Consider the following 26,541-nt stretch of genomic DNA (forward strand, 5'->3'; position numbering starts at 1 on the left):
TAGAAAATAAGACTACTTACTTAGGTATGATTCCCACCGAACGAGCGGACCGAATGGTCGGACCGCATTTTCAATGTGCCTATACATTATGTATAGCAGACGCAATGGAATCCGTCCGGAGCTGTCCACGTCCGCGAGGAGACGACCGGCTTGCGGCTGTACAAATTGGAAATGCGCTCCGATGCGGCCCGTTTGGTGAGAAACGTACTTTACCTTTGGTAGGATTTAGCACTGATTAGCATCTCTATTTTTTTTTTTAATTCCATATTAATTTAAATTGAGAATTCCATATTAATTGAATTTACAAAAACGTAATTTAGAGTAAATCGCAGTTAAAGACTAATCGGCTATAAAAAATGTTTAACCATCGACATGACGATTTTTTTTGTGAAAATGCAAGATATACATTGATATGAAACATCATTGATATCATTAGTGTAAAAGTATACATTTTACTATTATTTTTCTGAAAAAAGTTACATAACACCTTCATTTACGTTCAAAATTCACACATGAAGTAAACTTAAAATAACGCTTTTTAAAGCCTACAGTCAGACATTCTACACGAGCAGCCTGTGGATTAGGTACACCCAGCGTTCCGCAAACGCTCTCAGAGTTCAGTATAATAATGCTTTCAGAATGCTGATGGGGCTGTCACGGTTCTGTAGCGCCTCGACGATGTTTGCATAGGCGCGCACAGACGGGTTCCATGCCATCTTGCGTAAGCGCTCAGCATCTTTAATGCAACGAGCGAGGAGCAGTCCCAACAGCTTTCTGAAAGTATTATCCGATAGATGCGACTGTCGAATATGGAGGCACCTGGTAGTTGTGACTGGGCGACCTGTACGTTGTTTTGTTACTTTTTAGTTTAGTTTAGTTGTAATTTATAAATACTATTTAACACTAGTTATTAGGTACGTAGCTTAGATAAACTAACAAAATCTATGGATTGTAAAGATCTGAAATAAATGATAATTTAATTTAATTTAATTTAAAATCAATTCAGTGCATGAATATTTTTTTATCCTCTTGTTTTGACTTAAGAATCCAAAATGCCATTCCTTCGAAACTTGATTCAAATACAAACGACACGTTCTTCCATGTCAACGGAGTAAAATTGGAAGAACATGCTAAGTTGCGCACTTAGCAACTTCATCCACGGAGAGTTTAACTTTTTTGTGTACATAACACGTTTATCAATTGGGTTTAAGACTTTTATGGCCTATTTAGACTATAAATAACTTTCTGTATACATAAATCAGTATATTAATATAGTTGTCACACTTGTTCCCCTACTATTATTCTTTGTCCCATAGTTCAGTTTCATAGTAAGAAATTTTTTGGCCGAAACCGAAACTACGGCCGAAACCGAAACCGAATTTTCGGTGGGACACTAGTTAAGAGCAATGTTCCTAAAGGTGAAGCGAAGACAGCTTTTCTTAAACTTCGCAAGTTCGAGTCTTGCCGCAGACAGTGTTTTTTTTTCCTTTAATATAAAAATTAAGAACGTAAGCTTATTTCAGAAAAGGCTTCCGGGGAAATGCAATCACTCATCGGCATACACGATTGCTACCAGAGGTGTGACTACGTGGAGTACGACCCGAAGGCGGAGTCCATAAGAAGGATAAGGACGTACGTAATATTATAGTGCATTATGTATCGAGGGCGGTAAACATGAATCTACGAACGAGTGTTAATTGAAGTCCGAAGCCGAAGGCGAGAGCTTAATTAACACCAGTCCGTATTTCCTGTATCGCTTGTGACACACAAAATGCTTTTCATCACACTTGTGAGGAAGAAAAGGAAACCAGAAATCAGAAATCAGCGCATTTATTCGTGATAAACTATATCATACAAAAGTATAACACAACATGGAACTAAATAAAACATCTGCCTAATTTCGTACATACATTACAGCCTTAGGTCGAAATTTTGTATTTACGGACCGCATCAGGTACATACGAGTATATTAATAACACCTTTTACGGGCATGTGTGATAAAGTAGTCTTTTTAGTGACTGCTTCATAACGAAAGACATTAAAATACGTGTGGGTTTCTTCATCTTAACAAACTAACAACTTTGACTGAATAAATGGCTGATAATGATATGTACAGCTGCAGAGAAAGGTGACCCCCCTGCGTACAATCAGTCTATGCAGGGGGGGGGGGTCACCTCTGCATCTGACTGTACATTATAGATATACGATTATGTACAAGATATACTTTCGGTTCAACAGTGGCCAGAATGATACCTACACAGAAGTGGCGATCGCGTACGCAGCCAGCACCTGCATGAAGTACAGGAGAGAGGTTATCTACACTTGGGACCAGATGCTAGGTACGGTCAAGGAATTTAATTCCAGTATCCATAACACAAATCACAAATCATTTATTTTCGTGGTAAAACTTATATGACATACAGAAGTATATATATTACAAAAAAAGACAAACATATTGAAATTGTTTACCACGAAATGGGCTCGCCTCAGCATAATGGTGACCTGAAGGACAGCGCTGATCTTCCGGCGAGTCCATTTGTGGGCCACGATTGCAACTGTACGGCACGGCCTCGTAAAACTGAACGCATCCATTTGCGACAGCTACTAGCGCCATCTACGGGTATGACAGAAATGACAATGTCAGATAATCTAAAGCCCGACTAAAATTTTTTAGAAATATATGATCATTGTCAAGAGGGCGCTGTTATTCTCATGTATAGGGTGACAGTTCAGTTTAGTATGAAAAAGTTAGTTTTAATGAAATTCCGCAATATGGCGCGTGATCGTATATTACTGGTCCGGCTAACGCCATGCCATTCAAGGTATTAATTAATAGCGATGGAAAAATTAATAAATAACATTAGTAAAATTACCATTCTTTGCCAATTGTATCCATTTCCTACCTTCTCACAAACTTAACTTGACCAAAAATTTAACCTAATGGATAATATTTTTTACAAGCTTTTATTTACTTTCACCTGACCGTTGTCTGTTTGTAATCAAATCTTGCAAGTTAAATTTGACCCACTTTCCGGTTTCCGATGAAGCTGAAAATTTGCATACATATGTAAGTCGGGTGACAATGCAATATTTTGGTACCATCGAGATGATCTGATGATGGAGACAGGAGGTGGCCATAGGAACTCTGTGATAAAATAACGTAACCTAATTGTGTTTGGGGTTTTTAGAATTGTCTCGATGAGTATTAGTTGCCTGTGGAAAGAAAATTACAGTCAGTAATAAAAGCTTGTACCAAAAATGAAATTTTTACCAAAAACTTATTCAACATTGAATTTATTGTTTTTGAGAACACATGCGGTGAAACGAGAACTCATAACTTCATAAGATAAAATACAACAACTTTTCCGACATCTAATAATAAAAACTTAATAAGAAATACATTAGACCAATAACTTATATTTTCTTTATTTCCAGCTAATCTCGGCGGCATATTCGGCCTCTGCCTGGGCGGTTCAATCATTAGCGTCATAGAAATTGTATGGTTTCTAATGGACCTTCTCATCACTACCTACACTTTCAAAGAAAAGAAACCACAAACAAAGATATTCGTCATCGAACAAAACGTTTCTAACAAGAATGATAAAAGTGAGAAGAGATACAAGTTTGTGAAATAATTTCCTTCTCCAATTTCGTTGCGTTATCGCTCGCCTACTCGCCTTCGGCTCGTGGCAAGATATGTCGGTACTCGTGAAGTAATGACATTTTCATTTTCGCACGTGTATCGATAGACGTTTTTTAATACAGTTGCGAAAAATAAGGAAAACAACAAGTACTTTTTTATGCATGTTCTATAAGACGGAAACAATTGTAAATATAAAATATTATACTATTATTACCTAAGTATCGTTATTTACGATTAGTTGTGTATTGTATATTTAAATTGTATGAAAACAATATCGAATGTTGCCTTTGGAAACTTAAAACATTCTTGCGGTGAGAAAAACGCCTCTGCTTTGACAGGCGTTTCGGCAGCTATTCCGTTCCATTTAGACAACTTATTAAGAACGGTTTTTCAATATTCAATATTAAAAAATAAACGTGTTATAATGATGAAGAGGTAAGTAATAATATATGAAATATGCTTAAATTTATCATTTTTACATTAACAGTAGGTTTTATGTTGATTACGATTTTTAAAGGAAACTAACATTATTAACACTCATGAATAAGTAAGTAGTCATGAATTGGAACACGTGGAAAAGTAAAAAGCACTAGTTCGCGAAATCCAACTTTCCGCACGCTAAACAGCTACGTAAAATAGCACTTTTTGAGCAACTGTATTAAAATAGTACATTACTATACAAGTGCGAAAAATAGGAAATTCGAAACAAGTGACGATAAATTAAAACACGACCGAAGGGAGTGTTTTAAATCGACACGAGTTGCGAATTACTTATTCGCACATGTATCGTACAACGTTTTACAGTACATATGGCCCTTTAAAATCTTTAAATGTTCGACACAGTAACGTAATATGCTAATTTTCGCACTAGTGCGGTAAAGTAGCACCATATGTACTGTAAAATATATATATACTATTATACAGTGTGTAAATTCAAAACGGGCTCATATTCAAACTGTGGTTAGTATAGGACCTAAAAATACAAAATTATTCAGCATTGTAAAGCAACACAAGTTACGAGATTTGAGCTTTTCAAAGTAACTGTTAACGCTTCTTGGGAGTTACGATAAAAAGCACACATCCCGTAATGTCACGTCATGTTGTTTCGTAATGTTTGCAGTACATTGCTGCTCATTTTTAAGTATTGATTCTTCTTCTTCCTCGCGTTGTAACGGGATTTTGCCACGGCTCATGAGCCTGGGGACCGCTTGACAACTAATCCCAAGATTTGGCCTAGGCACTAGTCTTTATGAAAGCAACTGCCATCGGACCTTCCAACCCAAAGGGTAAACTAGGCCTTGTTGGGATTAGTCCGGTTTCCTCACGATGTTTTCCTTCACCGAAAAGCGACTGGTAAATATCAAATGATATTTCGTACATAAGTTACGAAAAACTCATTGGTACAAGCCGGGGTTTGAACCCGCCACCTCCGGCTTGCAAGTCGCACGTTCTTACCGCTAGTCCACCAGCGCTTTTTCAAATATTGATTACGGGGTTATAATTAAGTGTAACTTAAAATATAAGTTCTATACTTACCTAAGGGCCTACCGCAGACCACGTTCGACGTGTTGCCTCCCTGTCACACTTACGTACAAATTTACAAGTGCGACAGAGAGGCAACACGTCGAACGTGCTTCGCGGTAGGCTCTTTGATAATTATTCGCCCGTATTGGATTTACACACCGTATAGATATAGGCCCAGCCAAGTTGAAATTCGTTCATAGGATAATCGAAACTTAAATAATATCAAAAATTATGAAGAACCATATCATTAACATTATTTGTAAAATAAAATTACAATAAATGCTGAAATAAAATGAAAGAAAATTTCTTGTTCGTTTTATTTTTTGCCTAAATATATATAATAAAAACTACATGTACCTTTTATCTCGTATTAATACAGTTTAGTGTACTGTCAGTTAAGAGGAATTCCTAGTTTTTAGTTGCGATTTTTCATACAAACGCTCTCGACTGTTTCCTCCCTGGATTTTTATCCTAGAGCAATGAGTTTTTCAAATAAGATCAATATCATCAATATCTGTGCCACTATGTTTTGCTTTTTTGGATTATTGTATTTTGAAGAAATTTACAGCGCCTCGAAAATCGCAAAGAAGGCTCAATTGAATTGGATGCAAAAAATGGCGTAGTTGACAAATATGACAATAAATATCCAAAAAATCAAAGCATAGCGGCATAGATTATTTCCTCCTCTTGCAGTTTCCAAAATCGATCGCCCAGTGGTCGTGGTTTCAAGTCCCACCCAAGACAATAAATCCACTTATAATTTAGTTCTATGCTTAACAGCATCGTTCGCAGATGTTCCTGCTTGATCTTAATAGTATTTTATACAATCATATTATAATAGTTGGTGTCGTGATACAATAGTGATATAATATAAATTAAGTCAAGTACCGTGTTTAGGCAACGAAGCTTGCTGAGCTGCCTAAGTAAGGTACGAGATTGAAAAGCATGATTATATCACTATTACATACAATACTTTTTCTACGAGTCATCTAAAATAATACTTTTTTTACAATGAAATGTAAATAATAAAATGAAATGAAATAATAATAAACGAGGAAATGCCGCCAGCATCCTTGGTACAATGCCTCAAGGGCCTATTTTAGATATAAGCTAGTTATAGTAATCATCTGTATATATCCATTATGTATATTGTTATTGTCAATAAATAGAATATTATGTAAATAATTAATGAAAATTGGTAAGTATCTCAGTAGACAAAAAATGTAGTATAAAATATATAAACGCGTGACTCCATGGGACCCCGCGCCCGGTTAGTCTTTTCTATGGGACCGCGACGGCACGTGTTGGTATATTTTTTTTATTGTTGACTACATGCTACAGCGTATTGAAATGAATCTTATAGTTGAGCTGGGAGCCCATTCAATTATAGTTTTGTATACGAAATCTTAATTCAAGCATTAAAGTCGACGTGTAGAAAAAAAAAATATTTATTCTACGCCACATATTGAAAAGTTAGGTAATAATATAATGTTAATGTCCGGAGAGGAAAATGGGGACTATATTTGTATGGAAAAGCGGTCATCCTCTTAACCTTATTACTGAAATAAAACAAAGATTTCTTAACTACACATACCCTTGATTAGATTGGAACTAAATCAATGGGTTGTGAAAGGATCGAATGCCTCCACTTAACTGGCAATCTGTTTTGTATAGCGACCTTTGGGAAGAAATGAATGGCGTATTTATAGAGCCCTAATACAGCCTCTTTTCTAAGCTTTCAAATGTCTGGATTATTTTCGCAAATCCTTTTTAGGGTTCCGTAGTCAACTAGGAACCCTTATAGTTTCGCCATGTCCGTCTGTCTGTCTGTCCGAGGCTTTGCTCCGTGGTCGTTAGTGCTAGAAAGCTGAAATTTGGCATGGATATAATTATAAATCAATAAAGCCGACAAAGTCGTAGAATAAAATCTATTTTTTTTTAGGGTACCGCCCCTACGCGTAAAGAGGGGGTGATTTTTTTTTTTGCTTCAACCCTACAGTGTGGGATATCGTTTGAAAGGTCTTTCAAAAATAATAGGGGTCTACAACAAACATTTTTTGATAAAGTGAATAAATTCGGAGATAATCGCTCCGAAAGAAAAAAAATGTCCCCCCCCCCCTAACTTTTGAACCATACGTCAAAAAACATGAATATAATCGTGGAAGTAGAGCTTAAGAAAGACATTAAACAAATGAAAAGTATAGCGGACATGATCAGTTTAGCTGTTTTTGAGCTATCGCAAAAAGTTTCCCCTTCATAGTAAAAAGACGTACAGTTCATCCACAGTTCATCCCTTGGTTAATAATCTACTAAACTTTAAGCTCCAGTTTAGCTTATTGTAACGGAAGAGTAACTACGGAACCCTACTCTGAGCATGGCCCGACATGCTCTTGGCCGATTTATTATTACAGGGCAACAGTTTATTATAAGAGTTATACGAACATAACCGCCGCCTAGACGCTGTCATTTTAATACTACATTCTGAAATAACACGAAATTCGACATAAACATTTACGTAATATATATCTATGTCTGGCTTTAGTTTTCGTTGCTCGAAACTGTAATGAAAAAAAAAGAGCTAGGTCTGTTAGGTTAACGGCACCAATCATGGGACATTTAAGAGAAGTTAGGAGTATTTTTGATATTTCACCGACATCTGCAAAATTTCTACTTCTTTAAAACTTGAATGAACTATTTGTCCTTAATATTTTGTACCTATGTATTTAATGAAAGATACTGCAATAGGTTTCCATAGGTACCTATTATTAACAAATAAAAATGTTTTTTGCTCCAGTTCATGGGATGTATGGCACCATTAATCGTAAAACAAAGGAAAATCAGTGAAATATCAAATTTAAGTAGCTCTATGGCAAGAGCCATAAATAAAAATTTAAGGTAAAACGTTACCAGTGTTTAGAAACTGATGATAAATACTTATTTTACAGGATATACCATCCCATTACTGGTGCCTGTTCCATTATACGGGCGTTTACTTTTTAACATCTTTTAGGAATAAAACTGGTACCAGCCATAAAAATGTTACGTATATGTTCATGCCAATTTAAAATGAGAACGTGACTTCGTATGTAAATATAGGAGCGGCTTTTCGACTGCCGGTTCGGGTGGTGCAAACAAATACTTTCTCATTTATCTTAACCTTATATAAAAGATTGCACGACGATAATAAACAGAAACAAATAAAGTAAATAATAATAATAATAAGGCGGTGATCTTGGACACGGCGCGGTTAGTCCGGCGGTTTTCTCTCTGCGGCCCTGACCACCGGCAGCTTGGCCCTGCCCCGCTGCTGGCGGCACCCTAGGTTAGGTTTTTTATAATGTGTTTATATCTTTTGTATTGTTTTGTAAGTGTTTTTATATTTTATTTTTATATACGTATTTTGTAAAAAGCCTAGCCTAAGAAATGAGGTAAATAAAGGGGATAATAATAATAGTAATTCAGCCTATATACGTCCCACTGCTGGGCACAGGCCTCCTCTCACACGCGTGCGGTCTAGCGTGGGGACTTATAGCTCAAGCCCTCTCGCGCATGAGAGGAATGTAATAGTAAATATTCTGTATAAATCAAATGACAACAGATCTCGGACTATCAAATCTACAGAACCTTCTAATACCCAATATTTATAAGGAAGCTTTCTACTTTTTGTTTCAACAAAATTCATAAGTTTTTTACTTAATGCAGTTTTAATTTCTTTGAAACTTTTTAAAAGTCAAACTATCATTAACTTTTTGAATTATAGAGACTAGATTCATTAAAAAGTGACCAATGTAGTTTTAAATTATTTTACTGAAGTAAAAACATTGATTTATTTGTTGGATACTTCACTACGATTAAGCGTGACAAGCGTTGTTGAATCTCTTATTTAGAATTTTCAATTTTATATTACAAGCTTTTATTTAACTTGCAATGTATGAAACTATATCTGTACGGGTCAAATTTTGCAAGTTATGTTTGACCCACTTTCCGTTTTCCGATGTTCTGATATCGAGCTGATCTGATGATGGAGACAGGAGGACATAGGAATTTTGTGATAAAACAGTGCAAAGCTTGTATCAAAACTGAAATTTTGGACAAATAATTTATTGTTTACTTAATTTACCAGGCTAAGCAACATGGGTCTTAAATGGCGTACAGAACAAGAAAAGTCGCAAAAAGTCTTTAAAGAAAATTCTAAAAGCACATTTTTAGAAAATGTCACTACAATTCATGGTACAAATCAATTCCAACTGAAATCAGGAAGAAGCAGAGCACTGTGGTGGATGGCGATGGCCACAACTCTTGTTGGAACTGTAGTTTTCATAGTGATCATTCAAGAAAAGTTACGTAGTGACCAAATATATACTAAGGTAAGATTTGTACGTTATACTATAATTGGGTAGAAGGTCGTCGACGATCTCGAAGCGGTATTGATCCTTTAAATCTAAGGAGAGACGAGAGACTGCCTCCTTGTGTGTGTTCTACCGCTTGTACAATGGGCTGTCCTCTGAAGAATTGTTTGACATGATGCCAACGGCCACTTTCTATCACCGCACCGTTTGCCGTCGGCAGGGTGTTCTTCCTCATACCCTAGAACCTAAATTGTCGCGCTCTGAGCGGTTTAAGAGGAATTTCCTCCCGCGGACGCTCCGGCTGTGAAATCAGCTTCCTGCCGAGGTTTTGCCGAGGATCTAGAATATAGGATTCTTCAAAAAAGGAGTGTACAAGCTTTTTAAAGGGTCGGCAAAGCGTAACACCTCTGGAGATCCAGGCGTCCATAGGCTACGGACTGCTTAACATCAGGCGGGACGTATACTAGTTTGCCATTGCCACTATCGTAATATAAAAAGGTATCATAATATAATCAACTTCTGACAACGATACGATAGAATCTTATAAAACAATTGGTATTATAAATGCAACTTTTTACGTAGGGGATTGTGGATGATCGCTTCTTCATATAAACGTTATCCTCATATTCGTCCCTGGATACTTACATGATGGAATACTTTTACCTCAGCAGCTCGAAAAATAATACTTTACTGCTTAAAAACATTGAGCAAAAACCGATATGCACTAGTTTTGAATTTAGGGTACGTATTTTCGCCAACCCAAACTTAACCCTTATTTTTAGCAAAATTAGATAAGGAGTTAGGAGGGTTTATAGTATTGAGTAAGGAGGGTTTGGTAAGGAGTGAGGACATTTTCAGTTCCTGTGGACCACTAATGTCTAAAAGAAGTACCTACTTAGGCGGCATGCATTGCAACCCTATGAGGTATAGGACATTACGGCCCAAATAATCTGGAACTTCCTGGATTCCACGGGCATTAGTAATGAACTTTAAAGGGCTGTCATAATAGATCACGTCTTGGTCGACGTGGCACTCAAAGGCCCGCAACAACTCAATAATAATAAAAAAAGGAGTGAGGAGGAGTAGAGTCTAGGAGAACTGGTAACAATGACCTTGATCGTTTTCTAGGTAGACTCGACCTGCCAGGTGAACCAGGTGCCTTTTCCCTGTATCAGCATCTGCAACATGAACATGGTCTCCGTGAGAGAGACCGCCAATATCGCTAACCTTTTGTGAGTATGGCTACTTCGTAAACAACTTCGTATTCAACGTCCCGAATTCAGCTTTTCGTATTTGCCAGCCCGCCAACCTTACATTTTGGTACATTTAAGCGGGCGCTAACGGCCACTGTGAAGCTCAAATGATCATGATGTTCCATTTGTAGTCTTCCTCTTTCGCACTCATGAAATATTCATATACGTGATAACGTCTCTTTTGCACTCTACAAATTATCTACAACTTCTATAAGCCATTCTAGATTTGTGTTTTTTGTGTATCAAAAACACATACAGCGACTAAGCTAGCCCCGAAGCAAATTCACTACGCGCAAAGAATCGGGATGAGCGCGGGTTTTGGGAAGCAAGCAAGCTATTTTATTGTTTAGCGATGCGTCACCTTGAGAAAGATCTGATGCTAAACTGCAGTTTTTGTTCTGCATTTACACGTTATAGAGCCAATTTTATACATTCGCGATAGAAGGGGCCTAAATAAGGTACAAGCTTGATTATATCACTATTATATCGCGTGTTTCCTGGAACAGAAGCAATAAATTAAATTGTAGGCTGTACTCCTCCAACTCACCAACATTTGTTCAGCAACTTTTAAAAATAACTTATATTTTTATTACACATTGAAGTTAACTCTAAGACGCAAATGTATTGCGAATTTTGTTACGTTTGTAGCGTGACAAGCAACGTACACACTGATCGTCAGCGTACATTGAAAACAATATTGAATTTGTATGAAAAAGATATTTCATAATTTTTGAAACTTGTTAATCAAAAGCTATATCGTTTTAGGAGTACAATATATGGTTTAATTATTTGCTCGTGTTACGGGAAACAACCGGTATACGAACACATTTTCTACGAGTCAACTAAAGCATTAAGCTTCTTACCGTTATTCGAAGCATATTAATTATATATTTGAGAGTGGCAACACTGATTGCAGTGACGTCACGGCTGCTGAATAGTTGCAATTCCCACTCCTTTTTCCCCCTTAATGAATTTCCGTTTTTACCTGCCCAATACTTTTTCTACTATATGTACAGTCAGCATCAAAAGTAGCGGATCAAACAAGGTTTCAAAAGTATCTACCATTCTGAAACAGCTTAACAAAATATGGTGGTTCTATATGCAGAACAATTAAGACGGTAAAAGATATACTTTGAATGTAAATTTTAAAGATTTATCTATATTTGGAAAAGTTATCCGGAATATCAGATACTTTTGGTGCGTTGTTTCATCAGCTACTATTGATGCTGACTGTACAACCTAAATAATTAATTTAAATCTCAGAAAATTTAAATAAAGTAAAAAAATCATCAACACACTTCATATCATTAAATAGTAACGCGTTAATGTCTTTTTTCTCGACCACGGCGACACGTGATTGGTCGAAACTCGAACCATTAAAGTCGACGAGTAGATTTTTTTATAACATTTTCATTATAATACTATAATTCTTGGTATTACTATAATAAGCTATTCTACAAGTCCACGGAGACCAAATTTAGAGTGATGATCTAAGCTCCGACGTCGCGTGTTCGGAGAGCACGTGTTACCATCCTGGCGCTTTCACGAGTTTCCAGATCCTGACGCTTGCAAGCGTGTCCAGAACCTGACGCTTGCAAGCGTGTCCAGAACCTGACGCTTGCAAGCGTGTCCAGAACCTGACGCTTGCAAGCGTGTCCAAAAACCATGTCCTGGGAATCCAAACTTATCCCACATTGAACACTGTATTTAACACTACACTGGAAACTGTTAGTTCTTTGTTAGAACAATTTCTTGCATCTACGCACATATCATTAACATTCTATGATGCATTCAAAAACCAATTACGCCAGCATAAAAAAACTGTATTATTATAACAAATTTCTTAGCTCAGAAGGGCTAACAATTTTATCTGAAATTGTATCCTCCATTTAGTATTTCATCAAACAAAAACCCACGACTAATCACTGTCTTAAAGGATCTTTCATCTATCATTCGGCCGAAAATAGCACTTCTTTTTTAATTATAAAGAGGCCAAAATAAGTAATATACACATTTTCTTAAAATAAATACATTCACAAAAAAGTAGGAATTTGGATAACAGAAAACAGGTTCGAATAAGGAAACTGTTGGTAAACAAAATAAATTATTGCTCATGAATCAACACAAACTCACAGAATTAAACAATGTTATTCGATTGATATAATAAATAAATATTATAGGACAAGATCGGTTTACAAGGAAAGCTACCCAACTGTCTTGCTCCGATTTCTTTTATTTTGTGTGATCTATATTTAGAGTAGGTAGTCTAATATAACAGACACGTATTTTTTGTTGCCCAATCTTAACATATTGGAAGAACATAAATTGAAATTAAAATTATGTTTAATAAATTATTTCATTAGGTACACGAATGAATGAATGTTGAAGCGCTGGTGGCTTAGCGGTAAGAGCGTGCGACTTGCAATCCGGAGGTCGCTGGTTCAAACCCCGGCTCGTACCAATGAGATTTCCGGAACTTATGTACGAAATATCATTCGATATTTACCAGTCGCTTTTCGGTGAAGGAAAACATCGTGAGGAAACCGGACTAATCCCAAAAAGGCCTAGTTTACCCTCTGGGTTGGCAGCAGTTGGGCAGATGGCAGTCGCTTTCGTAAAAACTATGGCCTACGCCAAATCTTGGGATTAGTTGTCAAGCGGACCCCAGGCTCCCATGAGCCGTGGCGGGACAACGCGAGGAAGAAGAAGAAGACGAATTAATGAATGTCAACGATTTTATGATTATAAGAAGGTACATTAATAAGAATACATAATTCAGAACTTACAATAAAATTAACATTATAAAATATTTACAATCACATTAAGTAGGAAGACAATAAACTTCTCCCACATTCTAGCTTAGTTTAGTTATTTTTTCTCTCTGGTTGCTCTGAAAACCAGCGCCATGGCTAAGGATCTTAGTCATCGGCATATGCTGAACGGCATCCATTTTGGTGAAAAATTGTTCGAGAATAAGGTGTATTATAGGTTAAGTTTCATTGTACATCAAATAAAGTCATCATTGACGTTTCGCAATCTTCAAATAAGCTTAACTGGTAGATAAAGTGCTAAGTTTTGTAGGAAATTTTATCTGGCAGTTAATTTATGTTATGTCAATTAGCTATCCAATACTTTACTTGGACATTGTGAAACAGGCCCTAAGCATTTCATACAGATTACAATGGTCTCTTACACCTAGGGTGACCAGATGTACCGTATTTTACGGGTTGTCTCGTATTTCAGGCACGATTTTTTCACTGTCCCGTATTTTGGCGAAACCAATACGGGACAGTAATAATGTCCCGTAATTTTATGATTCACCGGCATTTAGTGATAAAAATACCTATTTAGATTATTTCACATTCTCTTTTCCAGATAATAGGAAAAATGTAGTGTTTTATAATATTTAATATTGTTTTTTAAAGTTTTTCATTAAGAAATTTAGCAACTGTTTAGGTTATTTAATTGACCATGCAAATTTTAGTAATAAAAAAGCGGCCAAGTGCGAGTCGAACTCGCCCATGAAGGGTTCCGTACCATTTATGACGTATTAAAAAAAAACTACTTACTAGATCTCGTTCAAACCAATTTTCGGTGGAAGTTTGCATGGTAATGTATATCATATTTTTTTTTTTTGATTTTTCATTCTGATATTTTAGAAGTTACAGGGGAGGGGGGACACATTTTTTCACTTTGGAAGTGTCTCTCGCGCAGACTATTCAGTTTAGAAATAAATGATATTAGAAACCTAAATATCATTCTTGAAGACCTATCCCTATAGATACCCCACACGTACGGGTTTGATGAAAAAAATTTTTTTTTTTAAATTATATGTCGGATAAAAAAAAAACTACTTACTAGATCTCGTTCAAACCAATTTTCGGTGGAAGTTTGCATGGTAATGTATGTCATATATTTTTTTTAGATTTTTCATTCTGGTTTTTAGAAGTTACAGGGGGAGGCGGGGGACACATTTTTTCACTTTGGAAGGGTCTCTCGCGCAAACTATTCAGTTTAGAAAAAAATTATATTAGAAACCTAAATATCATTTTTGAAGTCCTATCCATAGATACCTCACACGTATGGGTTTGATGAAAAAAAATTTTTTTTTAAATTTACGACGTATTAAAAAAAACTACTTACTAGATCTCGTTCAAACCAATTTTCGGTGGAAGTTTGCATGGCAATGTATATCATATATTTTTTTTAGATTTTTAATTCTGTTATTTTAGAAGTTACGCGGGGGGGGGGGGGGACACATTTTTCCACTTTGGAAGTGTCTCTCGCGCAAACTATGCAGTTTAGAAAAAAATGATATTAGAAACCTCAATATCATTTTTAAAGACCTATCTATAGATACCCCACACGTATGGGTTTGATGAAAAAAGATTTTTTGAGTTTCAGTTCTAAGTATGGGGAGCCCCCAAAATTTATTGTTTTTTTTCTATTTTTGTGTGAAAATCTTAATGCGGTTCATAGAATACATCCACTTAACCCGTAGCCAAATGGCAAAAAACGGAACCCCCAAAATTTATTGTTTTTTTTTTCTGATTTTGTGTAAAAATCTTAATGCGGTTCATAGAATACATCTACTTACCAAGTTTGAACAGTATAGCTCTTATAGTTTCGGAAAAAAGTGGCTGTGACATAATCGGACAGATAGACGGACATGACGAATCTATAAGGGTTCCGTTTTTTGCCATTTGGCTACGGAATCCTAAAAAATGAATGTTAATTTTTAATAAGAACTGTGTGTCCCATATTTTAACCTCGAATCCCGTATTTTCAATGCAGTTGTCCGGTAAAACCTTTTGGCGACCGGTCTGGCCTAGTGGGTAGTGACCCTGCCTATGAAGCCGATGGTCCCGGGTTCAAATCCTGGTAAGGGCATTTATTCGTGTGATGAGCATGGATATTTGTTCCTGAGTCATGGGTGTTTTCTATGTATTTAAGTATTTATAAATATTTATATATTATATATATCGTTGTCTAAGTACCCTCAACACAAGCCTTATTGAGCTTACTGTGGGACTTAGTCAATTTGTGTCATAATGTCATAATATTTATTATTTAGTTATTAAAACCAGAAATCAGATCTGGTCACCCACTTACACCATCCAATTTAAATGAATATCTGACGAGTAATCGTAAAGTTCTTGTTCGAGCCATAAATAAATTGTACGAAACGTTAAAAACGTTAACCTTTGTTTATGCCAATTTTTACCACAGCATGCGCTGCGATCACTTTACTTACCCCCACCATGCACTTCGCACGTAGCCAATATATACGTTGTTAATTTATGCTCATACGGTTCGAATCGATATTTCAAGTATTTCAATCCATCCAAGCAGGTAGGTACCAAACTTTTTAACTAGCCATTCCCAAGGGGATCGCCTTTGGCTAAACGGAATAAGTTCGATATTTGGTAGTAGTAATTGAATAAGTTTATACTGTGTTGGTTTTCCACCAACGCACCGAAACTTTGTCTTGACTACAGAATCACGTGTAAGGTTTTCGTACAAAATGCGTATTTACTCCCGTAAAGTGACCATGAGAGATTTCCTTTCACAAAGTGGGTACGTACTTTTGTAGCTCGCTGTTCATGTAACTTTTAGGTTATTATTAAAAAAACTGTTTATATTCTGCCTGGATAAGAATTAACAGTCCCTATTTCCTGGCTTTTATAGCATTGTACTATTAGCATTATTAGCAGTACTATTCATAATGTTCAGGCATATCGCCTTGAAGTAGGTAAATAAAATATCTTATTTCTTGTAAGCTGAAATAGATTTCATATACTAAGGAAAAAATGACGAAGCCTTCCTTCAAGTGGCCGAGGCCGGAAAGGGCGAGGCCGAGGTGTTCAGCTTATGTGGCTAACGCCCTTGACCTCTGGGCCTCCCGGCCACGGCGGTACCGGTCCCAAATTATACAGCATATGCAATTTTTGAAAAGCCAGGCCTTTTTTATTTTTTTTATTTAAACTTTATTGCACAATAAAAATAAGTACCAATGGCGGACTTAATGCCTTAAGTCATTCTCTACCAGTCAACCATAGGGCAAAATAGAAATTCTCGAATGATGGGTTCAGTGAGAAAAATAATTCAGAAGAAATGACAACTATAAAAGTAATTTTGAAAAACTATTTACAATTTTGGACATTAATAACATTATTTAGACTACATATATAGACTGTTGTTGTTGTTGTCCTAAAGCACCCCAGAGGTGCAAAAGGCCTTCACAAGCTCGCGCCACGCCTTCCTATCTTCAGCTCGTCTTCTGGCCTCGCTCCAGCTCAACCCGACCGCTCGTAACTCTCTTAGGACGGACCGTTGTTGCCAAGAGTGTACAGGACGCCCGGAGCCACGGCTTCCGTCCGGCGGTTTCCACGCGAAAGCTATGGTAGCATTATTCGTTTCCCCTCTTCGAATAGTATGTCCTATCCATCTCCATTTCCGTGTCGCAATTTCTTCATCAAGTTTGCCGGCATATACTCCATAGGTCTTCATTTCGAATGGTTTTTGGCCAGAAAACGCGAAGGATCGACTTAAGGGACTTGTTGACGGACTTGTTGTAGACTAGATATACATAAATATAACATATTATATTAATATACATAAATATTATAAGAACTATGCATATGCGCGGAGGAGGACTAACTTACTTGTGCTGCACTCAGCAGGTGCTTGTGAAGCATACGTTTGAAAACAAACTTGCTTGGGGCTTGTCTAATTGTCAGGGGAAGTGCATTCCAGAGACGCATAGCTTGAACAGTAAAGGAAGACGAGATATAACCACTATGGTGAGGAGGTACTGCAACTTTAACGGACCTTTGACCAGGTGCTTGGCCTTTCTTATGACAGTAAATATTGAAAGCCTACTGAACAATATTATATTTTATCTTGTTTCAAATCCTTTCAATCTTAATATTCATAAATACAGCTACAGATAGACGAGGAAAAATTGCCCCACGACACGTGTAGCCCGTCGTTGCCAGACTTCGCTATATATTAAGGTAGTGTGTACATATTTTTGTCACTTTGTCCGTATCAATATTTAATACCTTGACTGGACGTACACTGAATTGAATCATGTTATTTTATTAGTTATCCCACGCCAATACATGTACGGACAAGTAATAATTAAATAAAATGGTTAAAATATCATTCTAATGCCGTTCGAATTGGCCTGCGAGCTTAGTCTGCCGATGAAGCAGGAGGTTCCAGGTTCGAATTCTGAATCCTGGTAAGGGCATTCATTTATGTGTTTATCACATACATTTTCTTCCTGAATAATGGATTTTTCTGTATATAACATATGTGTATATATGTGTGTGTGTGCTTATATATTCGCTATGTGCACGACTTTCACGCAACCTAGCGTCCGCAAGTCTAGGGGAAAACGTCAATGCACTAAATCTTATAAAACTACTCCAAAACTAAAAACTACTGAACAGATTTTCATACAACTTTCATCTATCAATAGAGTAATTCTTGAGGAAGATTTAAGTATATAACTTGTCAAGGTTTTGTGTAAATTGTTTGAAATATAACGATGTAATCGGAAAAAATCACGCTGGCTAGGAGCTTTAATCGAAAACGCTGCCTAATCCGTTTGAGCGATAACAACACAATGTGTGGTGGGATTGTCTTTCTTTCATGGGTCTACAAAAAATCCGTGATGTTGAATGTCTACCTTTTAAGGATAACTTACTATACCCAATCTTAACTTCTAGAAAAAGATCACATTGTATGTGGCATTTGCAAAGCCTTTTACACGGATACAGTATTAATAATTATCAACTAAAATACGTTAGTTATATTAAGCATTTCATACAGATAAAAATGGTCCCTTACAATTTAAATGAATATTTCAGGAGTAACTTCTACGAAATGTTAAAGACGCTATCCGCAATTAATTCTGATTTTTACCACTTTATGCGCTGGGATCGTTTTACGTAAGGAAAACCCCCACCATGCACGATCCCATTATGCATATCCTCGTCTAGTGATGATTATGCTCTCTAGACCGATTTCGGCCACAGCGACTGTGTGCTCTGGAGTAGGCAATTTTTAATTCCGTTACTTAAGTGTATCTGATCCACTCTCTCTAACCACGTCTAGTATCCACAAGTCCACGACACAAGCCCTTGACGACCTAAGCCTTTGAGCTTATGTGGAACTACCAAGCCAATTTGAAATTCGTAATATTTATTTATTTTTAGAAAGAGACACAACCGAACGAAAAAAGAGATTAATAAGTTTCTCGAAGACTTACCGAAACTGAAACACAACATAACGCCCTATGCGAACAACGCCACGGAGATAATGAACATCTTAAAGGGATATTACTACACCATGGACACCATTATGGAAGAGGTGAGCATTGCATGAATACTAGAAAACGAGGTATTATATTAAAATACGTGTGTGTGTGTGTGTGTGTGTGTGTGTGTGTGTGTGTGTGTGTGTGTGTGTGTGTGTGCGTGTATGTGCGTGCGTGCGTGCGTGCGTGCGTGCGTGCGTGCGTGTGTGTGTGTGTGTGTGTGTGTGTGTTTCAAAATGACAGGATTCTATTTTCCGTAATCTCTGATACTTCCTAACAGTATGTCCGTTAAAGGAAAATACACTCAGTCTTATAACAGTTTCTAGTCAGAACAAAAATAGTCTGGTAATTGTTTTCCGAGTCTGACTTTCATGTGCCTTCAACTCAAATTAATTAAAGCAAACGTATACTTCGAATGAGAACTCTGAATATATGTACCTGTCTAAACATGTTTAACTAAAGTAGGTACACCGAAATTGGGCCTTAAAACTTATTTTATTAGATTTAGAAGTTAAATTAGTTTAGTTTATTTAATTAAATAAACATAACAATAAGTTACAATGTAAATTATATTATGATCGTCAATAATTTGGCAATTCAATTATTAAATAATCTCATTTCAATTTAACTCAATTTAATTACTTAACATTATGCAAAGTTTTTTATATCAATATCACAGTTTAAATATTCAGTTAACTAAAATAATTAGATGTTTTATTATTAAAGCTATTTGTTGAGAGGTTAGTTATTTCTAATGACAGTTTATTAAACATCTTGATCTTAAAGTAAACGCCCTGTTATAATTGTGTATATCAGATAATTTTTGAAGAAAGTCTGCTTGTTTGTTAATTTCTAGCAAAGAATTATAGATAAATAACGAGATTGCTGTCATTATGGCTAGTTTTCCAAAAAGACATTTGCACATTACCCTCACAAAACGCTTCTATAGTAGGTACTGGTACTTTCTGAATATCCGATGCATTGCCCCATATAGTTATTTCATATTTTAGTAGGGATTGAATATACGCATAGTAGACCATCTTTAAAGTTCCTGAGTCTATTAGGGGTTTGAGTTTACATAACGCAAAATTAGACGAAGAGAGTTTGCTATACAGTTTCTGTATGTGATCTTTGTGTGTTAATTTATTATCTATTATGTACCCTAAAAACTTATACATGGGTAGATTGGTTCTGTCGAAACAGTGAATGTTTCCAAATATTCACTGTCTCGGGCGAGATTCGAACTCTAACTCTAGATCATTAGCCCATAGTCCCCTAGGAACCCAGGAGGAGGAAAATGTCAACACGGAACCTTGATTTCTGAGATTTTTACGCAGGATTTTTTGCCTAAGCTGCAGTTGTCCTTAATGCCTTTTTCTCAGTAATTTTAGGGGCCCCTCCGTCAGCGCGACGGAGATATTTACATAAAGTTGTGAATTCTGAGAAGGGGCTCAACTGGTATTTCCTCTTAATAACGTTTATTTTTTACTTTATACCGCTGGTGTGATATCGTGGAGGCGGACCTGCGTCGGCTGAATGCGAATTCATGGCAGGAAACCGCGCTGGATCGGGACAGGTGGCGTTCTCTCGTTTCGGAGGCCAAGATTCTTTTTGGATCGCTGAGCCAAAGCAGTTAGTTAGTTAGTTAGTTATTTTATTGGTATTAAAAACAACAACAGCCGTAGATTTTTTTAGAGGATTTTTACATAATATTAGGCCAATAACAGGTGTACGTTGGTTACAAAATAATATACAGATATATTATTGCTAAAACAAAGTAATATTATTAGGAATTGCTTGTTTTCATAATACTAATTAATTAGTAACATTGATACAGTTTTGCCCCCTAAAACCGGGTCCTTAGGTCAACATTCAATCCCATTCGAAAGATTAGCATGACACTTCATAAACGTTCAAAGTAGGTAATTTATAAATTATATTATGCATAAATATTTTGTCGCTCGGTCTATTATTGTTTACCTAAACTATTTGGTTTTCTTTTAACCCTTATTATTATCTTTTATTATTATCAGAAATTAAAAAATTGAACCCTGTCATTTTGAAATGAAGTTTAAAATCACCTATAGGTTGGTCATTTTTGTCATATAAAATCGAAATTTGCCAGTTAAAGCACGTTTTTTATGTAATATTGTATTCTGTGGTTTACCATAGGTTACGGGTATTTAGGGAATTTAAACCGGTTTTTAATTGTATCAAAAAACTGGTCAATAACCGATTAACCGAAATTTCATACAAATAAAAACCGGTTTACATTCCCCACGTGTGTTCTAATTTGCAGTACGGATTCGTTTAAAGCAGCCTTTTGGGTTCTCAGTAAAGTACCTATTTTACAAGCTTTTATTTAGTTTCACACACAAATCTTGCAAGTTAAATTTGATCCACTTTCCGGTTTCCGATTGAGCTGAAAATTTGCATATATATGTAGCTGATGGTCCCGCCCAAGTAGCATTGCTAGCTGTATAAGAGCTGTATATCAGTTTATTTGAATACTATAAGCTGTACATTTAGGCTGTACTACAGCTGTATAAGCGCTTATACAGCCCTTATAAGTTAAAAAAGGGCCCCAATTATACAGCTTTTCGCGTTATTAGAGCTGTACAGTAGCTGTACAGTAGCTGTACAAGCAATAGATAAGCTGTATAATAGCTGTAATTCGGTGTAAATGGAAACCTTAGCACTACAGATTATCTCTTATAAATATGATTTAAGAATATCAGTTTTAAATAGGTTTTTAAGAAGAATTACAATAGAATAAAAAATATTCAAGTCTAAAAATGTCTTCTGTTCATTCGTTATATTTGTAATGGCGACAAATGACAAATATAAGTGGAAAGTAATAAAGTGCAGTTAAGATACAGGATCTTGAGAGCAGTTATATTACTATTGGTAAGTGCCGATTATTATTTATTGTGAACATGTGTATCTTTTCTGGCAAAATATTCACGCCCCTGCTTAATAATCAAGAAAAACATAACAAAAATATCTAAAAGTGGTACATAAGTTTAGTTTTTGTTTTTAAGGTTAAGGTTTTTTTTTCTTTTAATGTTAATTCTAAGGTTAAAGTCAATTTATTTTAGCTGGTTATCATAATATGACAAGTTTTTGTTAAATATTTGCAAGTTTATCTTTAATTATATTTTCAAATATGTTTTTATTCATAGTAAAATGGCGACAGTATTTAAACAGCCTATAGGATAGTTGGAGAGCATCATAATCTTAGTAGCTGTACTATGTAATTAATGGAGTCACTTCTACAGCTTTTGGATTTAAATCAGCTTTGTAATAGAATATTTTTATACATTTGACTGTATTTCGGCTTTCTGTACATAAGTTATAATTCCCGTTAGAGATCCGTATTATAATCCGTTAAACTGTACTACAGCTGTCATTTATTCTTTTAGTTCTATAATAACCTTACAGACAGAAGTTATAACACCATTATACTTATAATAGTGTAAAATTACGCCATAAGAATTAGTTTTAAATCGGAGTTGACAAATACTTTTATACAGCAACAAGTGCCAGGTGATCCTACACTACAGCCTCTATACAGCTTAAATGATAGAATAAGCTTGTAGCGTCACACAACACTTAAAGTTTTATAACGGAGTTTACAGATACTTTTTTACAGCAACAAGTGCCAATTGATACTACAATACAGCCTGTATACAGCTTTAACGATAGAATTAGGTCGAAGTGTCACACAACACTTAAAGTTTTATAGTAGATTTTTTATTTTCTGATATAACACCCCTTGCGTACGCAGATTCCTTTATAATGATTTTATACAGCTTGAGCTCAGGTTAGTTTTCTCTGACACTCTTATAAGTCCCTTAAACCACCCTAAGTTCTAAATTGGCTGGTATATTGATTTTACCGACACTTAAATGCTACTTGGGCGGGTTCAAATCCTGGTAAGGGCATTTATTTGTGTGATGAGCATGGATATTTGTTCCTGAGTCATGGGTGTTTTCTATGTATTTAAGTATTAATAAATACTTATATATTATATATATCGTTGTCTAAGTACCCTCAACACAAGCCTTATTGAGCTTACTGTGGGACTTAGTCAATTTGTGTAATAATGTCCTATAATATTTATTTATTTATTTATTTTATTTATTTATATGTAAGTCGGGTGACAATGCAATATTACGGTACCATTGAGCTGATCTGATGATGGAGACAAGAGGTGGACATAGGAACCCTGTGATAAAACAACGCCACCTAATTGTGTTTGGGGTTTTTAGAATTGGCTCGATGAGGATTAGTTGTCTGTGTAAAGAAAAGTACAGTCGGCGATAAAAGTTTGTACCAAAAATTAAATTTTTGCCAAAAACTTATTTTAAATACTTATCAATCGATGAGAAAGTCGCTAGGGACCTCATAGGTACTATTGTCACTCATCATCATCATCATCATTGGCCTTCGAGTCTATTACAGACTATACAAGCAGTGTCAGGCAGGGCGACAACGTTTTTCATGGCTGTGTAAGCCAATACGGGAGCGGCAAACACGCCCGCAAGCCTGGCAGTTGTAGTTTGCCTCTGCCGAACAGGTGTCAGGCTGATGACGCTTGGCCGGCTTACTTGCGAGTGTCTTAAACCAAGCGTCGTCGTGAATTTTACGTCCGTCGAATATCAGTTTGCGCCACTTGACTCTGTCCTCGGCAAGCTCTTCCCATTTGTGAACCGGGATGTTAAAGGCGTGCATGTCTCGCTTGGCGCAATCCTTATGTCGTAGCATTGGCCGACCGACGCTTCTCTTGGCATCAGCAATGGCGCCAAGCAAAACACGTCGCGGCAAACGAGAAGGTTGCATTCGATGCACATGCCCCAGCCAACGTAAGCGTCTTTGTTTTAGCAGCGCAAAGAGGCTGGGCAGCTGTCACAAAGGAAAAAATGGTACTGAAATCAAATTCCTTGACCGTATCGTATCTTTTTATTAAAATGTAGCAATCATTGTTATCGTGCATTCCATTTCAATCTAATTTTGTCACCCCAACTGGAAAAACCAACATCAAACTTTATTCATTTTGCTCTGTAACTTATTATGCTTCGTTTACTTTTTTACTCTGCTGAAGAAATTCGAATTTCAAATTAGATGAAGAAATAGCTTGTTGCAATATTGTTTTAATTTTTATTGTATATTGACTGAACTCAAAACCAAAGTTCTTTCAACTGTTTTAAATAATTCACTTATTTTAAGGTTCTCCAAAAATGCGAAAACCTCTTGCTGTACTGCGAATTTAATAGAAAGGTGAAGAAGTGTATGGATATATTCACTCTGATTAAAACAGGGGAGGGCCACTGTTGCGCCTTTAACTACGCTGCATTGAACGACGTATCGGAACTGTAAGTAAATATTCAATAAGTATATAGGTAAAAAACTTAAGTAAGTCACCTGTTGTATGTAGTTGTGACGTGTTCGAATAGACAATACATGTTTAAATAAATTTAGCCTAGAAATAAAACGCCAGTTACGGAAAGAGAGACCTAAGCCCTCCTACGTGTACACGTTCAACGCAGCTGGCCAACTTTATTGTCACGCGTGCAATAGAGTATTTAAGAGCAAGTTCGGCCTGGCCAGCCACATTAGGGCTCACGCTACACAACGTCCATAATGTGTTTATTTGGGGTCGCCGTCATCGAAAACGATGAGGAGGACTATATATATATATATACATGTTTAAAAGACACACACAAACAAAACAAATGTCTATTCGAACACGTCACAACTACATACAACAGGTGACTTACTTAAGTTTTTTACCTATACTAGACTTTGGCTACGGGCCCATTTCTGGAACGATATTAGTCTAATATTATTAGTACGTTGCCATGGAAACCCATACGACTTGACAGGGGCCCATTTCTCGAACGGTCTTCTTCTTTGTCGGTCTCTCATTACTGAGGATAGGGTTGTTTCCATCTTCAAACATTAGGACAGAATCTCGATAAATTCTTATGGATAATAAAAACATGTTAAACTACCTTTAGTGGACCTCTAATGAGCACATTTTTGTAAATATTGAATTTAAAATATCTTTTAACACACGTCACGTGACCCAAGTCGAAACGCATTGAAGATTCTGATGACGTCACAACTCTCGGTTTGACACTGTTGACAGTTCTTAGGCGATCAACCGAGGCCCCTCCGTTGTCTATTCTCAGTACAAAATTTAATACTCAAGCCGTAGCCAGCTTGCCAACCAACTAAATGGCTACGGCTTGAGTATCAAATTTTATTCTGTATGTACATAGTTGTGTCAAACCGTAAACTGTGACGTCACACAATTTTCAAAGAGCGTTTTGGGCGCGAAAGCATCTGTCAAAATATATTTTGTTAATTTGACATATTTAAAGCCGTTTTATAGGTAAAAGTTGAATTTAACGTAATACAAAAGTTTCAAAAAATTGGAAACAACCCTATTGTGACCAAGTGGTCACAATAGGGTTGAACCAAGTGGTTTTCCAGCTCCTGTGATTTGTCTCCATCGGTCTCGATCTCCAGTAGCCCTCGCCGCTTGATGGAGTTTGCCTGAGATGACCTTCTTAACTTGGTCGGACCATCTGTATAGTTATAGTGTATAGTGTATTACTATGTTGCCATGGAAACCCATACGACTTGACAGTTCGTAGACTAATATTATTAGTCTAATACCATTCGAGAAATGGGCCCATGAAAGTAAGGAATGGCTGTGGAGTAAGTGTAACTGGTCTACATAGGGCCTGTTTACATATTGATTAGTGTTTACACGTACAGTCAGCATCAAAAGTAGCGGATCAAATAACGTTTCATAAGTATCTACCATTCTGTAACAGCTTAACAAAAAGTGATGTCTTTAATATGGAACAACTAAGACTGTAAAAGAAATACTTTTGAGCGCGAATTTTAGATATTTATCTATATTAGGAAAAGTTATCCGGAATATCAGATACTTTTGGCACGTTGATTCATCCGCTACTTTTGATGCTGACTGTACCTCCCAACCAAACGTACCCGTATTTTAACCTTACTCCCTTTGCAGGTATCACTTTACCAACTCCAACTTGCTTGTTGCTGGGCCTATTTGAATAAAGAATATACTGACTTTGACTTAGTACAAAAACAAAATCTGTCGTATTTTCCGAAATAGTCACTTTGTTTTATATATTTATATCAAGTATCGAAATTGTTACGGTGTAGGAATTCTATGAAATCTGTACCCCTAGTGTAAATAAATTCGATTTCGAAACGTGACGTACGCGTTTGCGTTTAGTCTCATTTTGTATTGGATTTAGAAAGAGCGCGCCAAGCGGGACGTTTTGGAAATTCAAAATCCTATACAAAATGAGACTTAACGCAAACGCGTTCGTCACGTTATGATGTCGATCAAATTTACGCTAGGGGTACTGATATCAGTTATTTCGTATCAAAACTCAC

General features: G+C 36.3%; 2 protein-coding genes across 2 annotated transcripts in view; both read left to right on the plus strand.

Moving 5' to 3' along the window:
* Positions 1-3,721, plus strand: part of LOC133519533 (uncharacterized) — a 30,666-nt gene extending 26,945 nt beyond the window's left edge. Inside the window, exons 5-7 of the mRNA XM_061853539.1 lie at positions 1,524-1,632; positions 2,239-2,339; positions 3,436-3,721. Coding sequence (XP_061709523.1) covers positions 1,524-1,632; positions 2,239-2,339; positions 3,436-3,635 — 410 coding nt within the window. The 3' untranslated portion in view covers positions 3,636-3,721. The remainder of the gene's footprint in view (positions 1-1,523; positions 1,633-2,238; positions 2,340-3,435) is intronic.
* A 5,732-nt stretch (positions 3,722-9,453) lies between these two features.
* The window catches only part of LOC133519534 (pickpocket protein 28-like), a 42,817-nt gene continuing 25,729 nt past the window's right edge, over positions 9,454-26,541 (plus strand). The window contains exons 1-2 of the mRNA XM_061853540.1: positions 9,454-9,534; positions 10,645-10,748. Coding sequence (XP_061709524.1) covers positions 9,454-9,534; positions 10,645-10,748 — 185 coding nt within the window. The remainder of the gene's footprint in view (positions 9,535-10,644; positions 10,749-26,541) is intronic.

This window comes from Cydia pomonella, chromosome 7 (assembly GCF_033807575.1).
Source record: "Cydia pomonella isolate Wapato2018A chromosome 7, ilCydPomo1, whole genome shotgun sequence".
Lineage (NCBI taxonomy): Eukaryota > Metazoa > Arthropoda > Insecta > Lepidoptera > Tortricidae > Cydia > Cydia pomonella.